General features: G+C 35.8%; 5 protein-coding genes across 10 annotated transcripts; 2 read left to right on the top strand and 3 right to left on the bottom strand.

Moving 5' to 3' along the window:
* On the bottom strand, positions 1-4,861 carry LOC127063669 (uncharacterized). Its single transcript, XM_050993684.1, has 6 exons — positions 4,720-4,861; positions 2,361-2,607; positions 1,720-2,281; positions 1,311-1,629; positions 839-1,205; positions 1-747 (listed from the first exon to the last, which is right to left on the bottom strand). The coding sequence occupies exons 2-6, from the start codon at positions 2,457-2,459 to the stop codon at positions 214-216; spliced, it is 1,881 nt and encodes a 626-aa protein (XP_050849641.1). The 5' UTR covers positions 2,460-2,607; positions 4,720-4,861; the 3' UTR covers positions 1-213.
* Positions 4,862-4,952: 91 nt separating this feature from the next.
* LOC127063670 (arylsulfatase B) lies at positions 4,953-7,429 on the top strand. The gene is made up of 8 exons (XM_050993685.1): positions 4,953-5,097; positions 5,194-5,367; positions 5,436-5,648; positions 5,731-5,980; positions 6,076-6,255; positions 6,326-6,595; positions 6,881-7,154; positions 7,236-7,429. The coding sequence occupies exons 1-8, from the start codon at positions 4,969-4,971 to the stop codon at positions 7,402-7,404; spliced, it is 1,659 nt and encodes a 552-aa protein (XP_050849642.1). The 5' UTR covers positions 4,953-4,968; the 3' UTR covers positions 7,405-7,429.
* On the bottom strand, positions 7,261-8,800 carry LOC127063674 (balbiani ring protein 3-like). 3 transcript variants are annotated; one of them, XM_050993696.1, is made up of 5 exons: positions 8,558-8,800; positions 8,170-8,437; positions 7,701-7,910; positions 7,569-7,616; positions 7,261-7,400 (listed from the first exon to the last, which is right to left on the bottom strand). In XM_050993696.1, the coding sequence occupies exons 1-4, from the start codon at positions 8,667-8,669 to the stop codon at positions 7,583-7,585; spliced, it is 624 nt and encodes a 207-aa protein (XP_050849653.1). In that variant the 5' UTR covers positions 8,670-8,800; the 3' UTR covers positions 7,261-7,400; positions 7,569-7,582. The 3 variants fall into 3 exon arrangements, with proteins under 3 accessions (XP_050849653.1, XP_050849652.1, XP_050849654.1); XM_050993695.1 differs by lacking the exon at positions 7,261-7,400 and having other exon boundaries at positions 7,468-7,616; XM_050993697.1 differs by lacking the exon at positions 7,261-7,400 and having other exon boundaries at positions 7,468-7,616; positions 8,562-8,673.
* Positions 8,801-8,930: 130 nt separating this feature from the next.
* Positions 8,931-16,677, bottom strand: LOC127063668 (uncharacterized protein KIAA0930 homolog). 4 transcript variants are annotated; one of them, XM_050993679.1, is made up of 9 exons: positions 15,833-16,675; positions 14,268-14,587; positions 13,845-14,108; positions 13,648-13,747; positions 12,900-13,205; positions 11,569-11,793; positions 10,507-11,181; positions 9,289-9,438; positions 8,931-9,166 (listed from the first exon to the last, which is right to left on the bottom strand). In XM_050993679.1, exons 1-9 carry the CDS (start codon positions 15,951-15,953, stop codon positions 9,126-9,128), a joined length of 2,202 nt encoding a protein of 733 aa, XP_050849636.1. In that variant the 5' UTR covers positions 15,954-16,675; the 3' UTR covers positions 8,931-9,125. The 4 variants fall into 4 exon arrangements, with proteins under 4 accessions (XP_050849636.1, XP_050849638.1, XP_050849639.1 ...); XM_050993681.1 differs by lacking the exon at positions 11,569-11,793 and having other exon boundaries at positions 15,833-16,676; XM_050993682.1 differs by lacking the exons at positions 10,507-11,181; positions 11,569-11,793.
* Positions 16,678-17,573: 896 nt separating this feature from the next.
* LOC127064285 (spondin-1) lies at positions 17,574-23,157 on the top strand. The gene is made up of 12 exons (XM_050995136.1): positions 17,574-17,707; positions 19,515-19,725; positions 19,834-20,018; positions 20,181-20,372; positions 20,640-20,926; positions 21,013-21,416; positions 21,514-21,685; positions 21,779-22,019; positions 22,092-22,275; positions 22,350-22,513; positions 22,599-22,772; positions 22,848-23,157. Exons 2-12 carry the CDS (start codon positions 19,545-19,547, stop codon positions 22,926-22,928), a joined length of 2,265 nt encoding a protein of 754 aa, XP_050851093.1. The 5' UTR covers positions 17,574-17,707; positions 19,515-19,544; the 3' UTR covers positions 22,929-23,157.

Genomic DNA, 23,157 nt, shown 5'->3' with positions numbered 1-23,157 from the left:
TGTAGAAGAAAGAAAATTTATTCAATCGATTATTTCACTGGTACAATACATACGTATTACATTTACTATTTTGAGAGATCAATATTTTACGGGAAATAATCGATAACATTTAAAAAAAAAAAATTAATTTGAAACATCAAGTTAAAGCTTATAATTAAAATTTTAATACGTATATCGACGCGATTTTAATTCGTTTAAAACAGTTTGCACGATTTAATTTAATTTCAACAAACGATTCTTTTTAATGATCTTTCTCATATTTTCGCGATATCGATGGACCATCAATTCCATGAAGAAAACTATAATGGCACAAGCATTGCCTATTGCAAGTATGTAAAAACTAAAATCAAGATGTTTAAACTTAAGAACTTTGTATCCAGTCGCGTTCATTATTTTCAATTGCATATTTCGTTGCAAATACGCGAGAGTATGTTTTTTCCACATAGCGATCAGACCAGATTCTACTAATCTTTGCAAATTCCTATTGAACGTTCTGAAGATCGGCCAATTTTCTCTGGCAATGAACGATGACACGAATTCTCTTACTTTATTTTTCGAAATGTACAAATTCGTTTCGTTTATTAATCTGAAATGTATGTTAAGACATTCCGATATCCATACCGCGTTACTCGTATTTTTAACTATCTGAAGGCAATCGAAGTAAGAGGTTTCATGAAAACGAGACTCCAACTCTTCACCGACCAAACCTTTGAAACTTATGGTTCCATATATGTCATGTTTAGAATCCTATATGAAAAAAATAGATACATTTTTCAATTATAATTAAATATAACGCATAAAAGTTTGAAATAATTAAATTAACAAAAAATGTATATACCTTGAGATCATCGTAAGTGTCAATGTTCGAATAGAATTGGGGCATCGTTAGTAAAGAATACCAATGACTTTGAAAAACAGCATTTGCAGATAACGAGAGTATAAATATCATACAGATATAAATTCTATAAGAATTTATTTTAGGTGGACGTAATATGGCGACGCATAATAACAAACGTTCTACATTTAAAAAGGCTTCAAAGAATCCATCTAATTTCGTCATGATCAGAAGAGTAACCGTGTAGATTATCATCATGCCTAACATGAAGGGTGTCGCCAAAAGGTTCATTAATTTTCGTAACTCCGAAACTTCTTCTTTCGTTTGAGACATAACGCATAAACCAGATTCGTCGTGTGGATAGCTGTAACTATTAAATTATCGAGTTTTATCATTATCTTAACTTTGCGACAATTATAAAAGATGTAATCTTGTAAATACTTGAAAACAATCTTATACAATGACAATGAAATACCTCAGATGCCACGTCATGGTGAAGCTCTTGGAATTCATTGCTATATCGCAAAGACCATTCGTAACTTCTTCTAACAAGCCGGTCATACCTCCATATTTATCGATACCACCCAACATAAGATCCTTTACCGTAATGTTTATAGTAGTGTTAAGCTTCTTAAGAATCGTTTGTACGATAATGCTGTCATCCCCTTTAAATCTTTTCAATCCAGTCAGATTATTCTGTATGTATAGAAATGGTGGTACTTGTATCGCGCACAATCTTACTTCGTAACCATGAAATGTATTGATTCTGTTAATTTCTTTGAATGGACAAATTGCTGATTTGAAAAAAATAATAAAATAGGTTTCAATAATATATAGGTTTTATAATATCAGAGAAGATAATGGAAAGTCTTCAAGGAGCTTACCTTTGTCATATCTCTTTTGAAGTAAAAGCCAAGGATGTCCATTACGTCCAGAAATTCTTTTCACCTCCTTCCAATTCTTCGATGGTTCACCCGTGTAAGGATCGTAAGAATAAAGTACGACACCTTCGATAGGATCGAAGCAAATAAAGATCGAACGTAGAAGATCGAATTGCCAAGCTGTCCAAAGATACGATTTAGCGTTACCGCAACCACGTTCCGCGGTCTTCCTATCTATTAGAATATAATATCCATTGCTATTAGCCCACGTAGTTTCCTTTATTCTTTTCAAAGTCAATTTAAGAATCGGTTGGGAGGAAGTTATCACGACAAATAGACGAAGTTTGTAAAGAAATCGTACGAACTCGTGATACGTTTGTTTGTAAATAAGAAACGAATGCTGGGTCAAAGTGAACGAATCGAAAGTCGAGTTTTTTGATTCTGCCACCAGAGCTATTGCGGTCTGTCCGAAAAAATGGCGATGATTAATTAAGATCTCTGCGTATTCGCCGGCGAATAGAAAGTTTGAATCATTTTTTAACGCACAGGACATTAAAATATTTAACTGAAAATGAAAGATAACGGATTGGATTAAATTAGAAATTTCATTTCTTCGATGAAAATATATCGTATTAGATAATTACCGTAGCGTCGATCGTCTTCTCGTAACTCGAATTTCCACCAGGCATAACGACGTTGCCGGCAATATTCAAAAGTAGAGAATGCAATAATAAATTTGTCATATTCGACGATAAACATTCACATACGACGACGATCCGTCAATAAAAGAAAGCTGAGGACGTCCGATTTTTAACTAGAGACTAAGAACTTTATGTTTGAAATAAAACAGATCGAGGGATCTTTCATCGTCTATATCGTCACGACGTTGTCCTAGAAAATGACAGTTTTTGTTAGTCACGAAAGTACTTACCACCTTTTCACTTAGCTATCTAATTTATTATTGCACCCTGTCTCCTGCTGTCAGGACACCTATCGTTACTTTACGATTAAATGCTTAAACGATCGATAGACCAAAGAAATAGTATGGCTGTTATCTTTTGTGGAGTCACCCGATGATGGTCTAGATCCGAGATCCGTGGCATCGTGTGCTTTTATTTCATGAACGTGTGTGCTCTTTCTTTTTCTTTTTTTTTTGTTCTTTTTTACTTTTGTTTTTTCTTTTTCTTTTCTTTTTTTGTTTTTTTCACGAACTAGATCTATCATCATCTGTGACATCCTTTATTGTTTCAGGTTACGTGAACCTGTTGGTGCTGATAAAAAAAACAAAAACCATGACGAAGCTTAGAGGACAGTGTTACTCGGTTGTCTTATGTGTATATATATATATATATGTTTATAAAAATATTGCCTTATTTGCCTGCTCTTTTATATTCTACTTTCTTCTCTTTGTCTATCTCTTTCTCTTTTTCCTGTTTATAAACGATGTGTGAGATGTACAAAAATGAGTATAAAAATGAAATATTTACTGGCTGTAATAAAGAAAATATAGCAAACTAAATTATTTATTTTTCATTTCGCGAATGTTATCTCGTTATTTTCTTCTGTGACGTACGTGATAAATTCATTGACCTCAGTTCTTCCGTTACTCCATTTAAATAAAGGTTAAGAGCTGATAATAGAGATTAATTCGATGCACGAGAGTTGCGAAGTTGCAACAACTAGTAACGAGTACAACATTTCTAATAGTATTACATTGCGTATAAAGAATGAACTGTCTAGTAACACCGATTAAAAAATTAAACTTTATTATGGAATGAAGTTTACAAATGAATAATGAGTATTAGATATTTTTCATTCATCATTTTTAATTAAGAAGTTTTTTCAAAACGTTTACACACACTTTATTCTATTTTCTATATATATATATATATATATATATATATATATATATATATATATACACATTTTTTTCAAATGTTTACATGTCAAAGAATTCACTTTTTTATTTTATATACATTTTTTTGTTAATTTATATATATTCGTCGAAAAGTAATTTTAAATAAAGAGTGACAATTTAAAAAATTTCACTCGTAACTCGTGGCTAATAAACAAACGAATTTGCGACTAACTTGTTTGTAGATGGACGAATGATTTAAAAAAGCGACGAACGCGAGTGAACGTTTGGTATAAAAGTGACGTGACATTTAATTTACCAGACAAACGACGCCGATCAAATGGCTTTTTCTGTCAACTACGAAATTGTACAATTTTTTTTATTTTCTTTTTCCCTTTTTTTTTTTATTATTTCTATAGCGTAAAAGATAACGATCAGATTCTAAACGCATTTACGCTCGCTTTTACGCTACTATCCATTATGATGAAGAGATAATGTAATAATGTAATACTCTATTATGGAATAAAGAAATGTCTAACTATTAGTCGTAATTGATGGTAACATTCATTTCAAAAATTTCGGTCTTATCTAATCTTATCTTATATTATTACCATCATTACTATTACTGTTAGATATTGTTATGTTAATTTAGGAACAAATGTTGCAGATAGTTTAATAATTTCTGGAATTGATAATTCGATTTTTTACTTCTGCAAGATAACAATAAAACATCGTGGATAAGTAAATAAAATAGAATTTCTTTAAGAAGTAGCGACATTGTGACATTTATATTGTCCATGTTGAATATAAAAGACTTTGTACCAAAACTCAAGAGGATTTTATTGATATCTGTAAATAAGAAAATAAAAAGAAAAAATTAAAAAATAACAGGAAGATGTAATAAAATAGTAACAGTGATAGTAATAGCAATAGTAGTAACAATATAATAATGATAGAAAATTAGTAGCAGTAGTAGTAGTAGTAGTGACAGTAATAGTAGTAATATAATTGTAATAGAGATTTAGTAGTAATAGTAGCAGTAATAATATAATAGTAATAAAGAAGCAGTAGTAGTAGTAGTAATATAATTGTAACAGAGAATTAGTAGTAGTAGTAGTAACAGTAATAATATAATAGTAATAAAGAACCAGCAGTAGTAGTAGTAGTAGTAGCAGCAACAGTACGTTGAGGAGGTGGGAGAGTTTAGTATGTTCACGTCTAGAAAAAGCTTGTCTGAAGCAAGACAGTTTAGAATCAGCGCTCGATCCGAGGACCAGTGTTTCGTTCGTGTTCCTCTCTAACTTAACCAGGAGCCCCTGAAATCACATATTCTTTGAGTTCGAAACCGGTTCTCTGCATTTCTTATATGACAACGAGTAAGCAACGAGTAGACGTCAATGAAGATGACTCGTTTAAGAGTAATCGGACAGTGTTTCTCATTCGTTTTCCTGATCTTCGCGAGTCTCGTTAGTCACGTGACTTCGACTAATAGACCGAACATTATTTTTATTTTAGCCGACGATCTGGTGAGCCTAAATCGATGGATTTTTTGCCCAAATAATTTTCGTTTCTTTTTCTACGCTGACGAAATATTATTGTTCTCTCTCTCTTTTTTTTTTTAGGGATGGAACGACGTTGGATTTCATGGCTCAGGACAAATACCAACGCCGAATATCGATGCTCTTGCGTATTCAGGATTATTACTAGATAAATATTACGTAACTCCGATCTGTACGCCTTCCAGAAGTGCTTTGATGACCGGCAAATATCCAATACATATTGGAATGCAACATGGTGTGAGTATTAATCGAATTTATTCGTTATTCGAACGATTCGATCAAATTCGTCGTTGTTTGATATTTAGGTTCTTAAAGGAGCCGAACCAAGAGGACTTCCTCTCAACGAGAAAATTCTACCGGAGTATCTTCAAGATCTCGGTTATAGTACGCACATAGTTGGTAAATGGCATTTAGGATTTTATAAGAAAGAATATACACCGACCTATCGTGGCTTTAATAGTCACGTTGGATACTGGTCGGGCCATCATGATTACTTCGACCATACTGCCGTCGAGGAAGTGAGTAGTATAATCGTAAAGTATGTGTATACGGTCGAATTAAATCAACGGAGGAATAATATGTTCATTGTGCTTTATGCAGCCTTACTGGGGTTTAGACATGAGACGTGATCTGAAGACAGCGTGGGAGTTACATGGTCAATATTCAACTGACGTCTTCACGCAGGAGGCCGTGCAACTGATAGAGAATCACAATGCCACTCAACCGTTGTTTCTATATATAGCTCATGCTGCTGTTCATTCCGGGAATCCTTACAATCCTTTGCCGGCACCTGATTTTGAGGTTGCCAGACATACCTCGATTGCCGACTACAATCGTAGACGATTCGCTGGTATTCAATGTTCTTACGTATATATGTTCTATTTCGATTTTGTGAATACATAGATCGAGTTTAAATGTCGATCAATGGTTTTCTTTTTTATTTAGGTATGTTAACTAAACTCGATCAGTCGGTAGGACAGGTAGTTAAAGCTCTATACGAAAAAGACCTGTTAAAGAACAGCGTGATTATTTTTTCTACGGACAACGGAGGCCCAGCTGCTGGATTTAATTTGAATGCAGCTTCGAATTGGCCCTTGAGAGGTGTTAAAAACACACTTTGGGAAGGTTGAATGTTCATTTTGTTTGCGATTTTTTTTTAAAGCCAATAGGTTTAGTACGTTCATCGTGTTTCTAGGAGGTGTTAGAGGTACCGGTTTGTTGTGGTCATCCCATTTAAATCGTCCTGGCCGTGTTAGCAGACAAATGATTCACATCACCGATTGGTTACCGACCCTTTTATCTATTGCTGGAAGTGATACCTCCAATTTGACGAACATAGACGGCATAAATTTGTGGGAAGCATTGCGCGATGACAAAGAATCACCGCGTAGAACGATTTTACATAATATCGATGACATTTTTCGAGTATCCGCTATCACCGTTGGCGATTGGAAACTGATGCAAGGTAAAATTGTGAAAACTGGAATTTATAGTCGAACAAATGTTTCGTAAAAATAAAACTTTTTAGAGAGATAAGTTCGTGTTGCATATATATATATATATAAACAGAATTCAAATTCATTAAAAGGTAAATTTATGAATCAAGTATAATGAAATCAGCAAACATACAATTTAAAGTCATTACATCATCTGTTTGATCTATGATCTTTTGTAATTACTAGTTCGATCGTGAGCGAGCTAAAACAGTTTTATGTTATGAGATCGTAAGAGAAGGTCGTTCATTTACAAGGTTCTACTTATAATGGCGCATGGGACGGATGGTATGGTCCATCCGGAAGAGAGTGGGTGTATAACATTGGTGCAGTAATTGGTGGCATGGCAGGTCGTGCAATAACCAGTTTAGGTCTCTCTCTAACGCCAGAGAAAATCCATGAACTTCGAGATAGTTCGCTCATCAAGTGCCCACCTAAAAACGACTCTTTACCCGCATGCAAACCATTAGAAGCACCATGCCTTTTCAACGTTCATCAAGATCCTTGCGAGGATAATAATCTGGCTCAAGAGTGAGTAGATCAAGTGAAAATAATTATTCGATAATATTTACTTATTTGATCGTGATTTAATTAACGCGTGATTATTCGCAGACTACCCACGATATTGAAGAAATTACAGGAAGAAGTGAAAAAATTTAATGCTACGGCAATTCCTCCAAGCAATTTGCCATGGAACAAAAAAGCTGATCCAAAATTGTGGGATCATACTTGGACTAATTTCGGGGATTATATCGATACGACTACTACTGCAGCGGCCTGAAAAATAAAACTTCTTTTACTTTTTTTTCTTTCTCTCTTTTTTTTTTTTTTTCTTTTTTCCTAGCTCGTTGATCATTAATGTAAGTACGATTTGTATATATTATATATATTTCATTGGCACTTTCATTGAATATTAGATCGAAGGTAAGTCATATTGATTCTCACGTTATCGTCGTTGTTCAATTCTTTCCGTACATTATGATTTGTCCACAACTAAGAAAATATAAAAATTTCATTATTACGACATATAAAATTTTCAATTTTCTATTTTATTAAAAAAACTCGTGAAACACTTACGCGCACTCTTCGCGGATCCATTTCAGACCAGTAGAACATGGCTCTTCCATTTTATTGCACATACATTTGCAATTTTCAGGGTCCCAAATCATGTTCGACTTCATCATACATTCCTCTTTTTCTTTATCATTTATACACTTACACTCGCAATCTCTCTTCACGTATCTCTGATTGCTATTGCAATGATAACTCATAACTTCGCAAGCACATCTAAAAGGAAATTTTGTGGTTTGCATTCGTATATTCTTTTCTTTTTTTTTTTTTTTGGTTTCCTTTCCTTATAGTGGTTTCGAAAAACTGAACGAGAGTCGACATAAAATTTTATCAAATTTCCGACAAAATTATAACTTTATTATTTTATTAAACTATCATTTATTATACTCGCGATCGTGCACGTAAATCGACGTGCAAAAAATGAAAAAAAATCGGTCTATTTGATCGGACAACAATTATTTTGTCAAAAACTTACTTGCACTGCGTGTGTTCTTCGACCTCGACCGTAACACAGGATATCGTTGACGAATTTATATGAGAACGTTGAAGAGCAATAGATGTCATTTGGGTTTGGATCGGTAAACAAGTTAGATGACGACAGTGACCGTGACATCTTTTCAATGGTATCACGTCAGGATAATAAGTATATTCATTGTTCAGGACGAGTTTCATCAAAGTCGTTCTCGGCATACACTTAACTTCTTTCATTACATTATGAACTGTCTGTTTTACATTTCTGCAACCTGTAGCGATAAGTAAGTATATTTTTGCTTTCTCTTTTCTTTTTCTTTTCTCTCCATTTTTTAAATATATCTGTATGTTTCTCTTAATAATTATAACAATTCTTATATCTATTCATTTACCCACTATCTCTTCTCGCTGTCCGTTATCGTATTCCAAAAAATTATATCTTCCATCGACGAGCCAAAAAAGATTGGTGATCAACGTGTATACACTTAATTTGGATACTTTCATATTTTAAAATTAGTACGAAGGAAATACACTTTCAAGTACTATTTGCTTAATATAATATTCAAATTCGTTATTTAGGATCTTTATATACTACGGATCCTTTATATACTACGTTTGAAATCCGTTTGCGGTTTAAGATAGAAATTATCAAAATCCGGATAGTAACCGGAAAAGAAATGAAATCATTTGACTGAGTTAATTTGTACGAGAAGAAGGAGAGAAAGAGAGAAACAGAAATAAAAAGAGAGAGAGAGAAAGAGATAATAAATTGTAATTCGTTTATTACTTAATAATTTATACATCTTCTCGAATTCTTCCTGGAGAAATTCAATTTTCGTCGAGATACGTACAAAGTAAAAAAAAAATCAAGATCCGTCAAAGAATGGAAAATGCACTGTTTGTTCCGTGTATTTTCTTTTCTTTCTTTTTTTTTTTTTCTTTTTCTTTTTTATCTTTCCTTTAGAATGTCAGGATGGGTCCTTCTCGATGGTCCAGTATATCTGATAAAAGAAAAGAATAAGCAAGAATATATACATATATACACACACATACACATCCATATACATACATGAATTTTAACTAGATCTTGTAATTTTGCATACAAAAATAGTATAGCAAATACCTTTTGCTATGCTCCACCAGGGCAACGTGATATAGGTGAGAAACGCGTTGAGAGGCACGGATTGAGCTCGTCTGGTCTCCTTCCAAAAATGAAAGGTCTGGGTGAATCCTCGCATCGTCCAAAGAGGATTATACGCGCCATCGTCCAGTTCTGTTATCAAAAAAAGACTCGTCATTCGACGCGAACTAATGATCATCCTTTTCATTTTTTTGTTTTTAATTTATATTTGTTTTTTTATTTTTTTTTTTTTTATTTTCTTTTTACGAGTGATGAGTTGTGTCGATGAGTAGTCATTCGGTGATGTTTGTCGCGTATGAATGCGTGTGTACGTATTTTCTTTTTTCGTTTTTCATTATATATTCATTCATTTATTTATTCTTGTTCTGTTTCTTTTTGTTTTGCGCAATTATTTCGATCGAAGGGACGATTATGGGGGGACAGTGCGATAAGAAAGGGTCGAAATCGAATTGTACGAGTGTACGAGAAAAAATAAGGGGGTTTGAGTTGAACCTATGATATATGAAATGAAGTAGATAGACATAAAGAGATAAAGAAAAGAAAAAGACAAAGAGAAAGAGAGAGAGAGAGAGAGAGAGAGAGAGAAAGAGAAAGAAAGAGAAAGAGAGAAAGAGAAAAAGATATAGAGAAAAGGATAAGGACGAACGATTACGTATACGCTAAATTTAAATTTCTTTCGTCACTCGTTTGATAAAATCGTAACTATCGCAACGGCATCGCGTTGCAGCTACTCGAAGGATCCCATCACCAACATCATTTCGCGTCAATCACGAGATAGGAGACGCATTTGAAGTTCACGGTCTCATCAATCTATTCCCAATCTTCCTTGGTCTGTTTTATGCGTGCCACGTACGATGATTATGAGGAAGCGGAAGATAAGAGAAGTGAAAAATGTATGAGAAATAAAAGAAAAAAATACAAATAAAAATAAAAATAAAAATGATAATAATAACAATAACAACAATAGTAATAATAATAACAATAAGATAAAGAAGAAGTGTATGACCGATCAAAAGAGAGAGAGAGAGAGAGAGATAGAGATAGAGACAGAGACAGAGACAGAGATAATGACAGAAAGAGAAAGAGAAAGAGAAAGAGAAAGAGAATCATGTAAATGTTCCGTAGGTGATGTAATTGGAATAGAATGGTTATGGAGTCAGGGTTAAAAAGGGGTAGGTTAGGGGTGGAAGAAGAATTTACCCTGTGAGCCGGGGCGGCGTGGGAGCTCGCACCAGTAGTAGATGGCCGTGCCGTCGGGTGTGACGCGATGAGGGGGCAGAGGATTGCCAGCAAAGCTTCCAGAAAGGGCTCGTCTTCTTCGTCTTCGTGGTAGGGTAGCACTCTGCTTGTTGTGCGGGTTGAGGTTACCGCGTGCGTTCGCGTTTTTGTCTTTGCCGGTCTCATCTTCCTCCTCCTGGTATTCCTCATGTCGCTGACATCGTTGTCTCGAGCCACGTCGGTTGTCCTCGTCATTGCTAGAATCGAATTCGTTGTTCCTATTTCTGGTCGAGTAGTCCTCGTGATCGGAGCCGGCTGATCTCAAACGTCGACGACCTTGAACCCGTCGAACACGTAAAAGCTCGTCGTCGCTGAGCCGTCGACGTTCGTCCTCGGTGTCAAGGCCATTGAGTTTCTCGTGTCCAAGCTGACCGGTGCTATACGGTCGTCTCTTTTTGTTGTTATCGGCTTTGTTGTAGGTCAACGGTAACTCTTCCTTTCCGTGTACCAATATCGCGCCAGAATCTAGCTTCTGTCGGACGTTGTCGTCCGTCAGTCGATCTCCGCTCGGCACGAGGATCTCGCTACCAACCTCGATGTGATGATGATGATGATTCAGCTGATGACTCTGATGATGGTGATGATGGTTCTGCAGGCCTAGCGCGATATAGCGCGGTGTTATTCAAACGGATAGAGAGAAATCAAAAGATAAATCAAGAGAGAAAGAGATAATAAATAAAAGAAAAAGATAGAGAGAAGGAGAGAGAGAGAGAGAGAGAGAGAGAGATAAATAGATAAATAGATAAATAGATAGAGAGAGAGAGAAAGAGAATTATCGTACGACGATCGGACGTCTCGTCCGTTCTTCCATTTGTCGCACGCTCCGAGTGAACGAAATAAGAAAAGAAATAATAAAAAAGATATAAATTAAGGTAGACAGATAGATAGGCAAAAAACAGATATAGAGAGGCATCGCCGAGATTAAAACGAACGGACGAGACGCGACGATCGGATCAAACGCGAATGAACCGAACGCCCGCTCACCGTGTTGCTCGCGATAGTTGTTGCTATCTTTGCTACCCGGCGAATTCTTCTCCTTATCGGAAGACTTCCGTTCGCGCGAGTTTCGTTGCTTTTGTGCAGCGCGCTGTCGTTGCTGACGAGCCGGAATCCGCAACGGTGATCTACGCCGGTGACTACGGGATCGAGAACTTCGGCGAACTCCTGGCGAGCCCCCGCACCCACCCCAGACGCATTCCTCGCCATCGGCTACAAAGCAAACAGCCACACGGCATACATCGGCGACTGGCCAAATATTAAAAAGACGCACACACGCAACCATACGCACTCATACGCACTCAAAAAACACAACACACACATTTTTTTTTTTCTTTCTCCAGGCACGTACATTTCTCCAACGTACATGGTCACTTCTTTCCTTTGTACTCGTTTATCTTTATCTCTTTGCGTGTCCCTTTTTTTAAATTTATTTATTTACTTTTGCTTCGTTTTTTTTCTTTTCTTTTTTTTTTTCTTAATTTTTTGTAATATCTTTTTTCATACGGATATTTCACTCTTTCATCGTCCTTTTTTTCGACTTTACGTTTCTCTCGTTCATCGAGCGAGATGGTGTTGGTGGTGATAGACCTTCTGTTTCCTATATCCTTCATCATCTTTCCATATCTCTCTTGCTTTTCTTTTCTTTTTCTCTTTTCTTTCTTTTTATTCTAATTAACATTTGACATATCTAATACTTATATTCATCTATTTCACACGTCACGTGGATATATCAATATTGATGGAACTTTTTTAACGGCTCGGTACGAGCGTTAAAAAAAAAGTGCTTGGGAATTAGGCCGGAAAGGAAAGATAGAGGTAAACAGCAAGCAGTCAAAGAGTGCAACTAGTTTGACAAGAATCTCCGAACCTTTGCGATCGACAAATTCGACGTACCTACTTTGTATAGCATTTTCGATAAATATAAGCCCGTTTACTATCGTAGACATCGCAGAGACAGAGATTCTATGAGGACTGGCACTGGAAAGAAACATGCTTCATTCGTTTCGGTTAAAATACAATTACGAATTATTTAACTAATCTTTTTATTTAATCCCGTCTTGTAATAAAGGAATAAAGAAAGATCATGCGTCAAATGTGCATTAATTATATATCGAAACGGGAATCTTTGTGATTTTTGTTTAAAGAAAAAAACAAGAAAAAAAAAAAAGAATTCAAGAAACGAATTCAAGAATGCAAACGCGAGAATAACAGGCACGGAAAGATATTATAGAAAGAGAGAAAGAGAGTGGAGAAGAGAGAGAGAGAGAGAGAGAGAGAGAGAGAGAGAAAAGAGGACAATTAGCATCGTTAATTACCGTCTCGAACGTCGCCAGCCTCGATCTCGCTTAGGCCATTTGCCATAGAATCCAGTCCTTCGTTCTCCGATCTAGCTTTCATCGCAGCAGTGTCGGGTTTTGTTCTCCAACCACCACGAACAAAATTGTTTAGATTCGCACTCGGATCGGAGAGTCTACGTTGATGACGATACATGAAGAGCTCTTCTGCGTCATCCCAATCGGCATCCCATAAAGCATCGGTTGCACAATATCCTGGCTCAGAAGTTGGCGTCTCAGCTCCTGATCCTTTTGGCTTTGTTACTGCCATTTCAGCATGTCCTTTTCCTACGAATCGTTCTGCCGTTGCTCATTTGAATGCGTTATAATAATGTTTATAGTGCAATGTCAAACTTGGCTCAAGAAAAAGGAAAGAAAAAAAAAAAAGGAAAATCAAATTCGACAACGCTTGCCTTTTCTTTCATAATTTGTTTTTCTTTTTTCCTTTGTCGAGACGAATATATATATAATTTATATTGTCACAGGGAAATAATTGCATATCGTATACATTCTTTTTTTAGTTTGCTAACGATGAAATAAAGGATATTGCTATCGATAATAACACACTTGTTAAATATTGGTTTACTATTTTTACAAACTTTTTAATGTGCCGTTCGTAAAGTCAAACGAGCCGATTCTTGATAAATTTCTATGGGTACTCGACGAGTTAATAATAGTATGCAAAGTGCATGTCCTAAGAAGACGATATTCCGTTTGCTCGTTTACATACCACGTGGTCCCTTCATACGAACGAATTCTATTCGTTGAGAGGTTGCGCCTGAGAAAAGACCGAAGGTCATGCGCTGCGCCATTTTTGTGCTGAGACTCGACTGAAATTCATAATATATGTTCATCGTCTGTAAAATATATTTAATCGTTTCGAATCATTATATTTGGATTTTTATTTCGTATAATATCATAGTTTACCCTAGCGTCGTATACTTTCTTCAAGGCATCGTATCTGATCGAACCTAAAAAGATTACACCCTGGACGGCACCGTCCCTATCGGAAGCTACCAATTCAACACAGACCATTTCCCCATCTCTTACTAAAATATCACAGAAGACTTCGTCGAAATTGTCTACCATGAAGCAAATATGCGGGTACGTCATCTCCTCGAGATCACCTTTAGCATCCATTCGTCGACGGCTCGGACTTGCGTATACTTTCTGCGAATGTCTTCGTAAAACCTAATAAGTAAAATAAAAATTAATGGAGATTGTGATAAAGATAGGTATAGATATAAATAGAGAGAGAGAGAGAGAACAAAGAGAGATTCGTAATTGTTCATTTCTTCCTTTTCTTTTTTTCTTTCCCCCCAAATCTATGTTCACATTCAAAATTCTTACTTGCAATTCCTTCGGACTTGTCCTTGTGCATATCGCTAAAGTTAGAGTGTAATCGAATTGATGCACGACTAGATTCAGGTACACGGTTTCTTCCCAATCGATATCAGGATCACCAATCGGCAGTTTCTTGCTGTCCTTGCGAAAGACATCGACCTCGGTTTCAAACTTTGGTAAATATCTCGAAGAGGTTTTAACGTGCTTCTTACGAACGAAGAAGAGCAAATCGTCACCGTCTATCGTATGTTCCGCTTGGAATAGGAAATGACGAACGAACAGATCGGTCCAGTAGGTCATACCTTGAAGTACGACGAAACCGGAGTCTAAACAAAAAAAAAATAAAATAAAAGGAAAAAAAAATCGAACAAAGGAACGAAGTCCTTATAGTAGTACTTGTATTTCTGCAAATTGACATAGGAATTATTTGTCTGTCTTTTTTTTTTTTTTATCTAGTAAATATTCTTGTAAAATATTCAAAAAAGAAAGAAGAAAGATAATGGATGTAAGTACAATGGTTAGACAACGATCGATAAAAGGGATTAGCGCGTTTCTTTATTCTCATCGTTAAAGTACACGTGCCATGCGAGTCCTTTAAAGGGCTCTCCTGATCTTCCCCTTTGTGCGAAAGAATAGTTGCGTATATACGAATATCAAGGAGGGAAAAGACAAGAGTAGAAAATAATCGATTTAACTTTATTTTACCATAGAAACGTGAAATATATGCATATATTTACGTGTATTATAAATAAATAAATAAATGAATGAATAAATATTCGATATATTTATTCTTGTAAAGATGATGAAAAATGTAACAAAAAGAAAAAATAAGGAGAAACTAAATTCAATGAGAAAAAAAGATAAATTATGTCGACCAATGAATTATATACGCGAAGTAGTCGCGATTATTATAATTGTAGATTAACCGACAGATAGCGTGCATTTATCTAATAAATACAAAAGACAGATACGTAACAATACGAAGTCATAGTTATACGTATCAAAGATCTTGTAGACATAGCCTCGATCTTGATAAGATTAAACAGAACCTATATAAAGCCGGCTTGACCACGACAGATTAATGAATGTTTACCAGGAAATACGTAATTAACCGTGAAAATTTGTGATATATTAATCTACGAACAATTTTAACTTCCTTTTTACCTTTCTTTATTTTGTTTTTTTTAGCACTCGCTGAGTTATGAAATTAAATAATAATGATATCGAGAAAAATAGTGACAAATGTTTGATGAACGAATACGAGCATTATCGAGAACGTCAGTTTAAAAAGAGAAAGATAGACAGATAGAAGGTCAACAAAATTATTTAGAGTTCGAAGAATAAAGAAATAATAGGTGTAAACTTATATTTGTACATACATATATATATATATATATATTATATATTATATATTACATATTATATACACAACATATACATAATAAATTATATATATATGTGTGTGTATAAATATATATATTATACAATATATATATAGCTGTATATACATATATATATATTATATATATTATGCATATATACATAGATACGTATATAGATAATATACTAACCGTCTTTGAGCATTTGCCGGAGCTCCTTTGTCCTCTGGAAATTGATTTCCTCGAGGAGCTGCTCCAGCATCGTCGGCGGTCTGGCCAGGCCGGATGACGAGCTGCCCGCCAAACTCGCCATGGCCTTCTACGTTCTCCTTCTCCTTGTATTTTGTCGTCGTCGTTTCTTCTTCTCCTTCTTCTTCTTCCTTCTTCTTCTTCTTCTTCTTTTTCTTCTTGATTTTTATTTTTCACTAGCCGTACTAGCGTCTTCGTTGTCGTTGTTCGTCGTCCCACGATTCTTTCCACTACGTTAATTTTCCCCTTCTATTACCTGTCAACACGATGACTCGTTGCGCTGACTCCCTTCTCTCTCTCTCTCTCTCTCTCTCTCTCTTTATATTCTCATGTATCTTTGTCTAGGGGAAAACGAACGACACGATACGTCTCGAGCATCAGCCGTCCGACCAATCGTAATGTTTCGTTTCCTTTAGTCGAACTCGAACACCAGCCAAAGAACATATCCACTTTGTTCAATTTGTCATAAAAAAAATGTTGACATCTCTCTCTCTTTCTTTCTCTTTCTATCTCTCTCTCTCTCTCTCTTTTTCTCTCTCAATTTTTTATTTATTTTTTCTTTTTCTTTCACTCTCTCTTTCTCTCTCTCTCTTTCTATCCTCTTCTCTTATTTTAGTAACACGCACGGTCAATTCGACAATGTATTTCTTTTTTTATATTTTACACGATTCGTCGAAAACATGTCACAATTATTCCAGAAATATTTCAGAATATAGAGAGCGATCGTAAAGAAAGCGCGACGTAACTTCTACGTTGAGCGAGAATTTAATGAGCGAAGTACTTCGGCCGACACTCGAACGCGCCGGTCGTCGATAATCTCGCGTCTGCGTTTCGACGCTCTCGCACGACCGTGGCGCGAAATTTTAAACATCAAACGACACCTCGATGAAAATTGTCGTCGTTTCAATCGAATTTGATATGTTCATACTCTTATGTTTCTACATTAGATTCGAAAAAATATTTTTTATAACAATTTTGAAATGTTCTTTTTTTTTTGTGAAATATCATAAGATCTTTAATTTTGTCGTATCTATCACAATTTTATTGATCATACTGAATTGATAAATTAGCAAATATTGAATATGATAATTAACGAATCATTATTTATTCCGATTTATCAAGAATAACGCAATCAATTTTGTGAATTGCAAAATATTCAACGAAGAATAATTTTAAAAGACAGTTTGTTAAGGCATACTCTTGGATATGATATATCATATACAATTTCGTATTATCTTCTCGAACGATGATTCCGCTTCGAGTAAGATATCGCGACCTAAAACTGACCCTAAGAGTCGATAATGCTCTTAGATCGCACCATAAGCAAAATCTCTTGTTTATGCGTTAGTTATAATTCAGTGTAATCGATAAATTCAAATTTTTTTATTTCGAATCGATATAATTTTCGCATTAATTTTATTCCTTTTTTTTTTCTTTTTCGAAAAGAAATTATATCTTATTCATTAAATTTCATCAATTATAATAAGTATAAAATTTTTCAAGAAGCTTGTCATACGTAAAAATACAACGAGCGTAATTGTTCTTTCATAATCGTATAGCCCTATCATTTTTATTTTCATCGAACAATAATTAATCGTACGGAATAAAAAAAAATTATCAACAATCATGTTGATGATTTTCGAACGCGGGAAAGTATCGGACGACGGAGATTTTTTGAACTGAGAGCGCTGACTTTCCAGATCTGCGATAGCCCTGTATCCAGTTAGAGTCATTCCGTTTAGTCGTGAACCATCCTTCTCTCGTTTCGCTTAAACGAACTCGTCTGGTAGTGTACTCGTCGCGAGTTCAGTCTGAAAGGTACGTACGCGTATATAGTATGTCTCTTACAAGAAATCATACCTGCGATCGATCAGTGAGTCTCTCGTTTCGCAGTGGCGTAGGCTTTACGAAGATTCGAACGTTTTAAACAATTTCTATCGGCGTTAGGAATTTGAAATATTAAAAATTCCGACGATTAAATAAATTTAAGTAGTTTAGTTTGCAGGCTCAAAGATGATGATAAAAAAGAAAAAGAAAGAGAAAAAAAAAACATAAAAGAAATAAACGAATAAATTAATAAAATTCGAATGGATGCTTATCTTTCTCTTCTTTTATCTTTCTTTGTTTTCACTTTTTTTTTTTGCCGAAAAGAAATATTTCGACCGACATCGTTTTTGAGTTTCCACGCCAACTTGAGACACATAACTACTTGCGTAATCGTTTTGGTCAGACCGTTACCCGTTTTGAATTTGGCCGGGGGCGAAACACCCCGAAGCGATAGAAGTGTTAACTCGTGAAAGGACAAGTACCATAAAAGAACTCGCGTTTCCAGAGATACCGTTGATTCGAGCTTGACACCGGTGATACCTACGTCTAGAACTTTGTCAGAGAACTATTGTCTTTCGTAAGTTTGTCTCGATGTTTGTTACTTTTTAATAAAAACGATATATCTAGATAATTTTCGATTCGTTTAATTTACGATATACCGTCGAACAACTAACACCTTCAATCACGTTTCTCATAATCGTCATTATTAACAAACTATATTCGAACGAGGCACATCTCAGGATTCCGTGAAATTCAAAGAATTTTCATTTTCTCGAGATGGAAAAGCGACCGAAGTGAAACCGAAGAAGAAAGCGAATTTACAATTTCGATTACTTACAAGGCTTAGATAGAAAAAGTCGAGGAAACGAGGGTGAGATAACGAGACACGCTTATACGTTCTTCTTTCTACGGATATAATTAACTAGATATGTCGCTTCGGGCAAACGCATCGCGAAAAGGAGACGTAGCTGTCTATAGTTTCCTCGTGGATCGTGGAAAGTATTTTCTGGATAACATAGAAACTATTACGTGCAGGTATAGATAAGACATAACAAAGATAGTAGGAATATCGATAGTTTACAAAGTGCATATGCATGTTAATAATAAACATTGCAAAGAATATCGTACGTTCGTCTTTCAACGACTGATCAAATAGCTAATTATTTTCCTTTCATTAATTAATTCATTTACATGGTACGTTTAAGTCATTATGAATTTTTCATTAATTCGTGAGATCACTCTCATAAACTCGTAAAAAGCATTCATGGGCATCACGAGTGAAATACTGCAATTTCCGGATCACGATATCGTGTCTTATCTCTCTTTCCCTCTCTCTCTCTCTCTCTCTCTCTCTCTCTCTCTCTTTCTATCTTCCCCTTTCTATCTTCGGTCTATCCGTCTGCGACTATTTCTCTCTTTCTCTCTCTCTTTCTCCCTCTCTCTTTCTCTTCGTCCATCCGTATCTCGCTTTCCAGCGTTCTAGAAACCTACACCTACGTGTGTTGAGAGTAGCCGATCTCAGAAAGTCTCTCTGACAAGACTCTGACTGTTGGAATCCCGACCTAGTTCCCAGATGCACGCATAATCGGATGAATCGAGTCGGAGTGCATCCTATTATGAGCTAAGAAATGGAAAAAGACACTCGCCTCCGCTCGTCGTAAAATTCTTTCAGAGTTCTTGCCCTCGAGTATGATAACGAACCAACACAAACACATAGACGTAGATACATGTACAAGATATACCCAGAAGTATTCAATCTCTCTCGTAAACTTTTATTCCAAGACGTTGTAATTTTCAGTTGACCTCGAGTCAGCAAGGAGATACGAAAATGTTATTCTTAATATTGGTGGCGTCTTTCGCTGCCATGACTCTGGCAGGATGTCCAATGAGACCAACGACGGGACAAACTTCCGCTGGGAGAACACCCGGAGATGGTGGATACAGAATACTTATCAGTGGGACTTCTGATAAGTATATACCAGATGCCGTTTATACCATTAGTCTACAAGGTATACGATACGATTGCTTGATTTTTTTTCTTTTTTCTTTTTTTTTTCATAAAAATAATTTCTCGTTCGAATGAAACGTTTTGGTTTTGCTATTACATATGATTTCAGGGTCAAGAACGCACGAACGCCTTCAACAATTCACACGTTTCACTCTTTCCGTACATTCTCAGCACGCACCGAACAATCCCACTATTCGCGTTGGTTACTTTCAATTATTCCCAGATTCTTTGACTACCTTCAACGAGGATTGCATCAATACTATTTCCGAAGCTACGGATTATCCAAAATCCGAGGTTATTAAGATTTAATCTTAAGTTTTTCATATGAAAAATTTTTTTTTCCAAGCTGAAGAAGATTAGAAGGATAAGGTCGTTAAACTTATATTGGCTTCTTGCCAATCGTTCTCCAGTTTTTTCTCTAGAGTAAGACGGTTAAACTTTTTGCCCTTGGAACAGATCCAAGTTATGTGGAAAGCACCACCTACTGGATCAGGCTGTGTCGTCTTTACTTCTATGATCTTGGAGAATAACGTGAGATGGTACGCCGAGGATGAAGGTCTGACAAAGACCTTCTGCGAGATGAATCCTACGGAAGTTGAACAATTAAGCGAAGATAAATGTTGTGCTTGCGACGAAGCTAAATACTCGGTGAGTAAGAATTATTAATTGTTAATAAAATTACATGCGAAGTATAATATTTTCCATTTCATTCGGATCTAATAAAATAAATAAAATATTTTTTATTGATCAAATAAATGTTAAATGTCTTCCTTGACACAAGTATATTTTTACTTTATAAATATATGATTATAATATATATATATATATATATATATATATATATATATATATGTATATAATTATAACAATATAAATTATAAATATATATATATATATATTTATTTATATTCGAAGCTGACCTTTGAAGGTATCTGGTCCAACAAGACACATCCTAAAGATTTTCCATTTTCGGCATGGTTGACGCACTTCAGTGACTTAATCGGGGCGTCCCACGAACCAGAATTTTCTTTCTGGGGCAGAGATCATATCGCCACAGATGGTTTTAGGCAACTCGCCGAATGGGGATCAGCGTCTGGTGTAGAAGCTGAACTGAGAGCTCAAGCCAGTAAATTGAGAACTCTTATCAAGGCTGCTGGTCTTTGGCATCCTAATGTAAATACTAACACCAGTGCGAATTTTAGGCAAGGGGATTATTATATCGATATTTTTATTCGTACATTTTATCGAGTTATATTTTTTAGAAAATTTGTTTATTTATTATTACCAGGGTAGACAGGAAACATCCTCTTCTCTCAATAGCTTCTATGTTTGGTCCATCGCCCGATTGGGTAGTGGGTGTTAGTAAATTAAATCTTTGCCAGAAAGATTGTACCTGGACAAAGAGTATGATCATCGATCTTTATCCTTGGGATGCTGGCACAGATAATGGCATCTCTTACATGTCACCAAATTCAGAGACGAAGCCAAGAGAAAAGATGAAACCAATCACGACCTCCTATCCAGAAGATCCTAGATCACCGTTCTACGATCCAACTGGTAGACCTATGCTTCCGTTAGCCAGATTGTATCTCGACAGAGAGAAAATTATTCAACGTGGTTGCGACGAGGAAATACTTCAGCGACAAGTACAAGAATTAGAGGTCGCTGAGAACACCGAGGATACTTCTAAACGTACGATATCAATATCATTGTCATACGTTTGTTCCCAATAATGATTAATATTCTCTTCAAGATAATGACGATTATTTATTTCGTATTCTTTAACAAGCCGAATGTCAAACGACGGATTACTCAGCATGGTCTTCCTGTTCCGTGAGCTGTGGCAAAGGTCTGAGAATGCGTACGAGAGAATACAGAATGCCAGAAAAGGCAAGGATGTTTAACTGCAACAGACAACTCGTTTTCAAGGAGATGTGCGTCGCCGATATACCGGAATGTCCGTAGGTGTATTTCCTTTAAGAAATCTTCTCTGATAGATAAGATTCACCTAATGATTAATATATAATCACTTCCCGGTAATTTTAACCTCGTAGAGGCGAAGAAGAGGAAGATAACGATACCTTGTTGGTACCAAATGATACTATCTGCAAGACCACCGATTGGAGCGAATGGTCAGAATGCTCGTCCACGTGTGGCATTGGCCTCAAAATGAGAACCAGACGGTTCAAGGATCAAATGGGTCGTAAGAACTGTCCTCTCGTTTCTCTAGTAGAAAAGGAAAAATGTATGGAACCTCCGTGTCTCGTCGCGGAAACTGTCGATCCTATTTGCAAAGTTCGTATTTCTTACTTTTTGAAATTGTTCTTAATATTCTATTTAATTAATACTTACGTTAATCCTTTGTAGGTTACAGATTGGTCGGATTGGTCACCATGCAGTGCTTCTTGTGGCAAAGGTGTAAAATTAAGAACGAGATTGTTATTAGTAGATCCAACGATGCAAGAAAAGTGTTCTTCTCGTATCGAATTGCTTCAACAAAGACATTGTCTTATACAATCTGATTGTACCTTCGACATGGCTACGGCAAAAGGTAAAGAAATTATACATGTAAAGAAAAGAATGAATTTTAATGATGTAAGATCGTAATTATATGATATTTTCAAGTGGTATGTATGGAGGAAGTCGACGTTGGTCCCTGTAGAGGATATTTCCAAAGATGGGCATTCGAACCTCGCAAATTAATGTGCGTTCCCTTCGGTTATGGCGGTTGCCGAGGTAACAGGAATAATTTTCTTACCTCCGAAGAATGCAATCTCGCTTGCAATGTCGTAAGTAGATCTTTTTGAAAAAGAAAGTTAAGATTACCGATGAATAGTTATAACAGAGTAATCAACGAGCTCGATCTTATTTCAGGTACGATCTATCCTAGCTGGCGAAAATCCAATTCAAGCCGCGGCACAAATTCAAATACCAGCCAATTCAACGAATTTGACACCTGTCGATTGTGAGGTTTCCAATTGGTCACCTTGGTCACAGTGCAGTGTCACTTGTGGCACAGGACGGGTCGTTAGTTATCGTACTATCAAGGTATAACATATAATAGAATAGTATCGGATAATTAATAGAAAAACATTGCTCTCTATTTTCTTTGATCCTTCACAGCACGAACCTCAAAACGGTGGTCGACCTTGTCCGAAAAAATTGCAACGACGTTCTAAATGTCAATTGGCACCTTGCAATTAAACGAGGCCTTTTTTCAGAACGAATTTAAAGTTAACACTTTTAACCAAGGAAGCTTTTTCGTTTCCAATACTTAAATTACAATATTTTTTTTTTTTACAAATGTGAGTATCCGCAACGAAAAAAAAAGAAGATCGTCCTGTCTTTTCTGTTTTTTTTTTATTTTTGACAACATGACAGGTATATAACACTCGGATGTATCAGAATAAACGATATTTTATTAGTGGTCGTA

Source organism: Vespula vulgaris, chromosome 5 (assembly GCF_905475345.1).
Source record: "Vespula vulgaris chromosome 5, iyVesVulg1.1, whole genome shotgun sequence".
Lineage (NCBI taxonomy): Eukaryota > Metazoa > Arthropoda > Insecta > Hymenoptera > Vespidae > Vespula > Vespula vulgaris.
This window is presented reverse-complemented; position numbering and strand designations above follow the sequence as displayed.

Coding starts and splice junctions, on each gene's coding strand:
- LOC127063669 (XM_050993684.1), bottom strand. CDS start 2,459: ATGACAAATTTATTATTGCATTCTCTACTTTTGAATATTGCCGGCAAC. Junction 1,206..1,310: donor ACCATGACGTGGCATCTGAG/GTATTTCATTGT, acceptor ATAATTTAATAG/TTACAGCTATCCACACGACG. Junction 748..838: donor ACACTTACGATGATCTCAAG/GTATATACATTT, acceptor TTTTTCATATAG/GATTCTAAACATGACATATA.
- LOC127063668 (XM_050993679.1), bottom strand. CDS start 15,953: ATGGCGAGTTTGGCGGGCAGCTCGTCATCCGGCCTGGCCAGACCGCCG. Junction 14,588..15,832: donor CCGGCAAATGCTCAAAGACG/GTTAGTATATTA, acceptor TTTTTTGTTTAG/ACTCCGGTTTCGTCGTACTT. Junction 14,109..14,267: donor CAAGTCCGAAGGAATTGCAA/GTAAGAATTTTG, acceptor TTTACTTATTAG/GTTTTACGAAGACATTCGCA.
- LOC127063670 (XM_050993685.1), top strand. CDS start 4,969: ATGAAGATGACTCGTTTAAGAGTAATCGGACAGTGTTTCTCATTCGTT. Junction 5,098..5,193: donor TTATTTTAGCCGACGATCTG/GTGAGCCTAAAT, acceptor TTTTTTTTTTAG/GGATGGAACGACGTTGGATT. Junction 5,981..6,075: donor CAATCGTAGACGATTCGCTG/GTATTCAATGTT, acceptor TTTTTTATTTAG/GTATGTTAACTAAACTCGAT.
- LOC127064285 (XM_050995136.1), top strand. CDS start 19,545: ATGTTATTCTTAATATTGGTGGCGTCTTTCGCTGCCATGACTCTGGCA. Junction 20,019..20,180: donor CGGATTATCCAAAATCCGAG/GTTATTAAGATT, acceptor CCCTTGGAACAG/ATCCAAGTTATGTGGAAAGC. Junction 20,927..21,012: donor AACACCAGTGCGAATTTTAG/GCAAGGGGATTA, acceptor TATTATTACCAG/GGTAGACAGGAAACATCCTC.
- LOC127063674 (XM_050993696.1), bottom strand. CDS start 8,669: ATGAAAGTATCCAAATTAAGTGTATACACGTTGATCACCAATCTTTTT. Junction 8,438..8,557: donor ACAGCGAGAAGAGATAGTGG/GTAAATGAATAG, acceptor TTATCGCTACAG/GTTGCAGAAATGTAAAACAG. Junction 7,911..8,169: donor GAAGAACACACGCAGTGCAA/GTAAGTTTTTGA, acceptor ATTTCCTTTTAG/ATGTGCTTGCGAAGTTATGA.